Source organism: Odontomachus brunneus, unplaced genomic scaffold (assembly GCF_010583005.1).
Source record: "Odontomachus brunneus isolate Ranch 3 - 2012 unplaced genomic scaffold, Obru_v1 Obru_scaffold_015, whole genome shotgun sequence".
Classification (NCBI taxonomy): domain Eukaryota; kingdom Metazoa; phylum Arthropoda; class Insecta; order Hymenoptera; family Formicidae; genus Odontomachus; species Odontomachus brunneus.
The window spans coordinates 2,513,421-2,522,232 of record NW_022639465.1 but is presented as its reverse complement, the minus strand read 5'-3'; the positions used below and the strand labels follow the sequence as shown (position 1 = coordinate 2,522,232).

General features: G+C 45.1%; 1 protein-coding gene across 13 annotated transcripts in view; it reads left to right on the top strand.

Moving 5' to 3' along the window:
- The window catches only part of LOC116841398 (glutamate-gated chloride channel), a 98,928-nt gene that overhangs the window by 80,523 nt on the left and 9,593 nt on the right, over positions 1-8,812 (top strand). For 3 of the 13 annotated variants that reach the window (XM_032809274.1, XM_032809279.1, XM_032809278.1), the window contains one exon: positions 2,967-3,034. The exons of the other annotated variants lie outside the window; for them this stretch is intronic. In XM_032809274.1, the coding sequence (XP_032665165.1) occupies positions 2,967-3,034 (68 nt within the window). The remainder of the gene's footprint in view (positions 1-2,966; positions 3,035-8,812) is intronic. 13 annotated transcript variants of the gene reach the window in all.

Sequence of the window (8,812 nt, the reverse complement as noted above, 5' to 3'; positions counted from 1 at the left end):
TTTTTTTCAAATCAAAATAGTGCAAAAGCACATGTCGAAAAAACACTTTATCGCGTTCCATTTTTCACAAAGCAAAAGAAATTGTTGTTTAGGAAAATAATTGTGTATGCTGACTGAATGTTATCGAGAAATGTCGAAATTAATCACAAACTACCTGTTTCGTTAGTAATGACTACTAGAACTGTTTGCATTGCCATCTAACATTTGCGGGCGGAAACTAAGTTAAGGTCCTAATAGTATAGCAAAGGTCGACCCGGTGAAGACACCTGGTCAGGCCCCGTTACGGAGGGCGGGGACAAAGGGCGTGCAAATTAAAATTGGCTGCCTCCTGTTTTCATTCTGGAATGCACCTAGGGATGCTCAGTAGAACGCATTTTCTCTCCATGTGGCCTAGTGTCTACGCGTGTCGTCGCCCACGCGTGGAACTCGCAAGGGTGGTCGCTTCACGAGCTCGAGCGCGAAATCTACACTCATGTTCCACATTCACCCCCTGATTGCGAACAGCGGTGTCTCTGAATTTCACTCGCCCTCCACCCTTCCCTTTCTCGCTCCTCCTCCTCCTTTCATCTCTTCATCTTTCTTTTCTTCCTTCTGCAGTATCTTCAGCGCGATAAATTCTCGTTTGGAACGGCGCGATTACCGGCCGCGCTTCAAATTCAGTCGACCGCCGCTTCCTGCCGCCGTTCGCGGGCGGCAAGATTACGATACAAAGCGGCGTCTCTCACGGACACATTCTCTCCGCTACATTCATGCCATAGCGTAGGCACCCGGCGCGCATTGATTTTGCTCCTCACTTATATTCTTACGGGATTATTTACACTCGGCTTGCGAAGCAAGCGGATCAATAACCGTCGCCACTCTTCGGCGCTGAATACTGTGTTCCGTCTTCACGCGGCGCAAGTAGGCGCGACCATGTGAGAGAAATCGTGAGGAAATGCGGGGACACACGTATCCGCGACGACCTAAATCTCGATCCATTGGTTTGCGACGAATTAACTGGGTTTTTTCCTCTCTCTCTCTCTCTCTCTCTCTCTCTCTCTCTTTTTCTCTGCTTTTCTCTCTCTCTCTCTCTCTCTCTCTTTTTTTTTATTAATTTCGTCGATCGGTCGGACAGATCCGCAGTTCTCGCAGGACCGTTAGTTATTTGCGCGAGATACTAATTGGGTTAACATATATATCGCGCTCCGAAGGGAGGTAACACGCGCTCTCGCTGAATCGCTGCAGTGTAGTTTGCATCACCCTATGCCATTTAAATGTCTCGTGGCCGTAGCGCGTTTATTTAAATTTTATACCGATCTCAATTTTATACCGACCCACGCGAACACACATACAATCCCCGCCAGATTCATCTCAGGTTCTCCTGCGTTATTACGCTACATATTGAATCGCGCAACAAGGTGTATCGCGATATGCATTCTGTGCCCCACGGCGTGATAATGAAAGATCCCGTCTCGGCGGACGGGGTTTCGAACTTTGATTACATTGATTCTTAAATCAAGCTAGTTTTGCGTATATTATCTGTGAAAATAACTCGTCGCCGCCGCCGCGACGCGGAAAGCGAAGGTCGCCTTCGAGAGGACACCGTCGCTTCCGAAACGGAAATTGGAATTGATTCGCGACGATTCTTCGCAGCGTCGGCACACGCACACTGAGAGAGAAAAAGGTGGCGAGTCCGACCGAAATTATAGATATTTTTGGCTCTAACCACATTGTTTGGTTGTTGTAACACGAAAACGATGGTAGTAATTTCTTGGAGTGAAGTTTCACTCGAGAGGAGTGGATATTCATTCCAAGCGCTAGTGAAAATACTGCCACTTTGAATAGAGTGACATTTTACTTTTTATAAGAGTAGATATTTTACTCCAAGTAAAGTGAATTTTTACAATTAGGTGAAAAAGGAAAATCTCTATAATTCTATCTGTGGTTTGTAGTTTCTAGTGACTCCAGTTATTGCAATCTTTTTAATGGTGTGGCCATTTAATTAATTTCATTTATAATATGCGTGGGAAAATTTGCTGAACACCTGAGTGGGACTTGAACCTAAGAGACTTCTGACTCATTTGCTTTATCTATTGAGCCACTGTTATTAATTGATGGAAATGAGTTTTGTAACGATACATGCGCGAATCATTCACTCTTTAACGATTGAAAACTTATTCAATATGAGTGAAAAGTCACTCCAACTAGAGGAACGGTCGTCACTCCATTTGTTGAGGGAAAATTCACTCTACGACACAAAGTGAAAAATTTTATTTCACCATATAGAGAAATCAATTCTTGTGACTCTCGTTGTCGCTTCATTTTCCGAGTGAGATTTTTACTCCAAAAAGTTTAGAGAGTAACGTGCACACAAGCTTATTATCATTAATATTGCAGTAGAACTTAATTAAAAAAATGGTTTTTCTAAGTATAATTTATAGTAATTATTTCTCTATGTGCGTATATGATTTCTCCATGTCTGTGATTATAATTACAAATATCAAACATTTTTTCTCAGTGCACGTGTATCTCGCGCGATTGAACCGCGAGGCTACAAAATGTTCTCTCCGCGTGTCATCGCTTGTCCGCTCGTTCGGACACGAATCGTACGATCGATAATATTAGCGTTGCGATCCATCTATCTCGATCCATTACCGCGCGACATCTGCCAGGTTCAAAGAGCTCGAAGTCATTTCTATCGTGCGCTTTTATCACGACCTCCCGATTTATCCCGTACGTCTCCTCATTCATCCCAAGCTCCGTACACGCACAATACAAACTGTATTGCCTCGGTAAAGGAAAAGAAATGAGAGAGAGAGAGAGAGAGAGAGAGAGAGAGAGAGAGAGAGTCGAATTAGCAAAGCAGAAAGAGTGAGAAAAAAAGAGTTAATAAAAAAAAAAAATAAAAAACAAGCAAGCGATTCTCGGCTCACGGCGACCGATTTAATTAATCGATTTCTTTTGTTCTGTTCTGGTCGACGTGTTAGATGGCCCGACAAATGTGAAGGTCAACATCTTTCTCCGCTCTATCAGCAAAATAGATGATTATAATATGGTGAGTGCAATACACAAGTAATCATCAACAAGGCCTATATATACAAGTCTGTATATCCTCACATTGTGTACAACTATTAACGTCACGTGTATATGATGCCGTAAGATTTGCACTTCTCTGTACTTGTATCTGTATTACGTGTATACATGTATACGTATGCGGGTGTCATTAAACGCGCGCACACGACGATTGCACGCACACGTGTACGTACACGCATACTCGTGCGTCGCGCTGGATGTGTGCTACTACCGTCGCACCTCGTTGATTTTTCTCGATGTCGTTGATGTCATGTTACATCTATATACACACGTATCATACGGGGTGTAGCCGGGCTCACGCACCGCGCGCGCCACCGTCGTTCCGAGCCGATTTCCCGAGCAATTTAGGAATCGATTTCCCTCCAAGCGCAAAATGGACGCACCTCGTCAGGAGACGTCGCGTGGTATAATTATATGGCGATTATTCGGAGATGCGCAGAAGTGACGACGAGCAACTGTCATCGCTCTCGCTCTCGTTCTCGTGAGATCCCTAAAGTCAGATGTCGAGAGGATCGAGGAAATCAGTGGCTCGCCGGGGAAGGTCGATTCCAGATTGGCCAGGGAATCCGCAATCACGAGACGGCGCGGTGAGCCCGTCGCACCCGATGTATGATCAGTGCTCTGTATGTTTACATACTGATTGTACGTATGTGACGTTCGATTGATTGTACGTTGCAACCACGTCTTGTGTCTTGTTGGAACCTCCGCCTAGAAGTGAGCCAAGTGGCCGGAGCCCGATGAGAGGAAATTTGCCAGAACGGCAAAGCACAGTTGAGAAAGCGCACAGGCGCAAGAGCCTCTCGCACGCGTTCGCAGTCTCACACGTTATCCAAAAACGCATTCCGAGATACGTTTGCAGGACCTCGGGTTTGCTCGGCGCATGACAAAGAACGACCGCGACGTTACGCGTCTCTGTCTCGTCCAACTGTGCGCGGCGGTTCTCTCCCGCTGGGATTTGTGCAAACTGTGAGACAGCGTTCGCGATTTTCGCGACGTGCGATTCCACCGGGCGACCACAGGTGGTGTCCTCAAAATTCCATGTCGGGAATATACGAGAGGCATGCGAAAGACATGTCCCGTTTCTCCAAACCGCGCGGGAACGAGGAGCCATTTTCCAGTTAGATTCTCGGGAACGATCTCCTGGAGATGATATTTGTATCCTGCGATCGGACATTTTCCGGATCCGAGCGAGCGGTTGGACGTGATTTTTCTGTTACGTGACTTAGCCAGTTATTTTCGAAAGCTCTCTTCGTAAGGCGCGTAATGCAGTATGTAAGTATCGTGCCCGTTCTCACTTTCCCAATCGACGTCAACTCCGCTGTCGAATCACCCGTCGGACACAATTTGGGAACCTTTGTCACGAACGATACACCATCGAGTTCTCCTCCAAGTCGCAATTCAATTATCGATTTTCCTATTTTCCCAGCCGTCACATGGAACTCGCCGGATAATTGGCACTCTGCTTCGACGAATCAGAGACTCGTTACGCTCGCGCCGGTATCGCATTCGGAAAAACGATATTTGTTTCCACATGTGCATATCTTTTTCCCTATCGCGCTATTTGAATCTTCATGCACTTGTCTGACCATTAAATCGCCCATATAAGGCTAGCTCCTATTTTCAAAATTAAAAAGAAATGATTAGAGTTCTGATTGCCCCGCAGTTCTGGAGTTCTCAATTGATTTTAGGAATAGTTCCGGCGTTTAAAGCAGTCAAAACGCCACTTGAAAAAAGGACGATTTTTTACTTTTCTGCGTCGAAAAATTTTGAGTTCCACGGCTAGAAAATTTTTTCAAGAAATCCGGTGATTTCTTTAGAGTTCTGGATAGCTCCTCACGAATTCTAAAGATTATTCTCAATAATTAGGCCGCCAAAATGAAAAACTAAAAAGTTTTCGTAATTTTTCACTTTGTGCCGAACATTTTTTTCATCAATAAGAGCTCTAATTATTTCTTTTTAATTTTGAAAATAAGAGGTTAACTTCACATAGGTCGTCAAATCGACCACACATGGATTTGTTATATGTATTTTTTTCATCAAAATCTTTCACACGCGCTGCTCTAATTATCGCGAGAGAAATCGGTCGTTTAATTTTAGGCTCTACAAGAAGCTCTTTTCTTCTTTGCCTTCTCTCTTCGTTTTCTTCTCTTCTTTCTCTCTTTTTCCCTTCCCCTCTTTCTTTCTCTCTCTGTTTTTATTTCACGTACATATCTGTCTCCTTTCTTGATCTTTCTCACTCTATATCATGGTCTCATCAGTGCGAGCACGTTCAGCACGTTCTCTTATCCTGAACAAATGTTTGTTGACTGAGTCGTTGCACAGCGACCACGTGGAAGGGATCCTGAGGGAGGGAAATTCGCGTGCAACTAATGTCTCTCTTAGGGGCTTCATTGCGAACGAACGTAATCGGAGGCGACGGTAACGGCGAAACAATTTGTACGAGCGCGTTTAAACCGCAAGTTCACGACCCGTTCTCCGTAAAGAGCACACGAAGAAAACGCACTGCGACCCGCTCAGGCGAAATCGACCAAATTTAACACGTGAGGCTGCTCATCGGCGAATGAAACGGAATTGCGAAGGAATTGCCGAGCAGGCTGATTGGTACCGAGTCCTCGGCGAACCCTCTACGGCTCGATAAGAGATTTCGAGATAACGTGTAGCGAATGGATTGAAAAGCCCGATGCGAAACATGGCGATTAGTGTGTTGCGTGACGGCGGAATGGCTGCTTTTCGACAATTGGCAAGGAGTGTAGGAGGAGCCGATGTGAATGGACGCACGTTCAAAGAAAAAGAAGTCACTCCGGCTTAAATTTCAATCGCCCTTCTTGTTGTTCTATTCACCGAACGTACTTCCGTCTCTTCCTTTTTCTCTCTCTCTCTCTCTCTCTCTCTCTCTCTCTCTCTCTCTCTCTCTCTCTCTCTCTTTCTGTCTTTCCTTCTCTCTCGTTTTATTTTCAATTTGTACTCGCAACCGTGTAAGTTAAAATAACTTTTTATTATACCGTAACAACAAAGTAACATCCGAATAATGAAGAAGGAACATTCGAGCAGCGACCGGGGCATGTTACACCGTCGTACTTGGATTGTTTACTCGCTAGTGAAAGTACTGAAGACGTAAAGATCAGAGCGACGTTTTCTGTTGTCCATAGAGGGTTCGCGAGAGCGTGATTATTCTCGCGACGTATCCCACTATCCCATTGCCATCGGGACAATTGCCGGAGCAACGGCAACCGTACACATACACACACACACACACACACACACACTTCTTCCCCCGCTAAAACGAGCCACTTTCACGAGGGGATAGGGGAGATCGGGACTCGGCTCCAGCTACCCCCTTCTCTTCCCCCACACCCCCGTCCGCTCCCCTCAATTAGCCTTTCGTCGCTTCGCGTAATCGAGTTGTGCGCTACTCCCCGAGCACGGTCTGTGCCGTCAGACATTTAAATATCTCGAACGATTTCCCGGGAGCGGTAACTATCGCCATTTCCGCGATGTAAAAGAAGCAATTGTTTCGTCGGGCGGCCGGCTAAACAGTAAACATATTACCTCGTGCCTCGTAACTCGAGGGTCCCGCTCATGAAAGCCTAATGGCCATCGTTCGCTGAAAGTAAGAGCCAATGAAAAAGGGGAGAGAGAAAAAATGCAAAAAAAAAAAGGGAAAAGAAATTACGACTCCTGCTGTTTCGCGCATGACTGTTTCCCGGCGCAGCAGGACCCGGGGATTCGTCGTGTCCGTTTCTCGCTGTAAATGTCAGATCCTGTGCGTGTCACCGCAGGACCGTTCGTTTGATGTGTGAATTCGTCAGAGCGCTGCATTAGGTATATACATATATATGTGTATATATATATATATATATATATATATATATATACACACATCTTTTTTTTTCAATTTTTAATATAGAGAGCACTCCAAATGATTTTTTCTGAATGCTTTGCACTTGTCATTGTATAGCATAACTGAGATATTCACTGTATTAGATCTTATGTGCTAGGATACTGGTATTGTTACGCTACACTGCTATCCAATCTGATCTGATATGATTTCATGTTGTTCGTGTTTCATAATTATTCTAAGTACTCGATTATGTCACAAGTTAATCGACCGCTCTATTCACGGGAGACGGGATGACGAGAGATGTTACTTTCGGAGACGCTTACAGGGCTTATGGGAAAGTGACAAGAACAATCTTCTATCGCGCGCACACACACGCATACACGGTTTCACAGTTTGTCATTCACAATCGCTGATTTTCCTAGAAAGGACGGCTCAGGTTTCTTTGAAGGTATCATCGCAGGCAAGATCGATCCAATCGAATTTACGACAATTCATGGCGATCAAAGCGCTTCTAATTTCCATACTCCCCACTTTGACAAAATGGAACGCGCGTGAAAAAGAGAAAACAGAAGAGAAAAAAGAGACAGGAAGAGGGGAAAAAGATAACCGTCTCCCCGCGCTCTGATGGCAATTTGTTCTATCAGTCGGGAAGCTCTGTGCGAGAGATATATTCGAAAGAACAACTCGATTTCCCGTTCACATATTCCAACGACAGACGAATATCCATAATGTCGTTTGCGTCCGCCACTTTTCATGTGTAAAAAAGCGACAATCGCTTTCCATCCGTGAAAAATGCGAAAATCGCGAAAACAGTACACACACGCATACACGTATATACACACATACACATTTTGCACAGCGCAGTAGTTCTGCACACGCGATACCTCTCCCGAGGGAATAGGTCGTCGTTGTCGCACAGTTTTGTTATAAATACTTTGAAATATACAAACGGACATCCGCGGGTATTCGCCCTGCGAGCGATGTATAATCGGTAAAGAATAGAAAGACAGAGCCGGCGGTGGTCGACGCACGAAAGTGTGAAATGCCTGAAACTCGAGCAAATAGTGAGCCGTGAATCCTCGTTTGGCGGCATGTTCCTCAATTTTTCAGAAACCATTCGTCGAACGTTAACGCGTGCGAATCGCGAAATGGGTACCGGCCGAGTCGTTAAAACTTAATGACGAAACGAAACGAAACCCACGTAGCAGAGTTAGCGGGAGCAGAAATCAGAGGGAAAACGAAACGAGAGCGCACGCGCGCGCGCGCGCGGGGACCGCTTGTGCGCTTGAAAAACGAAAAAATACCGACACCACGACTCACGGGCAAAAACGGCGGGCGAAGGGCCGCCGACGGAATGGAATGGAACGCCGTTTTTACGTGGTTTAAGCGACAAAAAAAGACGCAAACGAGAAAATAAAGAGCAAGCACCGTAGCGAAAACAGCACCGCATCGCACTGCACACGCGGAAAGGATAGACCGACGGAATTGGCTGACGGTAGGTTGCGAAAAAGACAAAAACGATAAAACTAAAAAAAAAAAAATGGAAAGAAAGTGCCTGATCGAAAGTGGAAAAAGTGACGCAGGAGAAAAAAGCGGAAAGTCGAAAAGTATGCGGAAGCACTCCCTTCTTACACTCCCCCTCCCCTCTGAAATAGGAAACAGGGTACAGGACTTCGCCGGCTGAAGGGAATGCGGTCCAGACGTTGTCACCGGAAACACGAGATGCACCGTGAGCGAAACTGCATGCCTTTTCTCTCTCACTCTCTCTCTCTTTCTCTCTCTCTCTCTCTCTCTCTCTCTTTCTCTTTGACATGTGTGTGTGTATATATATATACATATATACATATATATATATATATATATATATATATATATATATATATATACACACATATATAT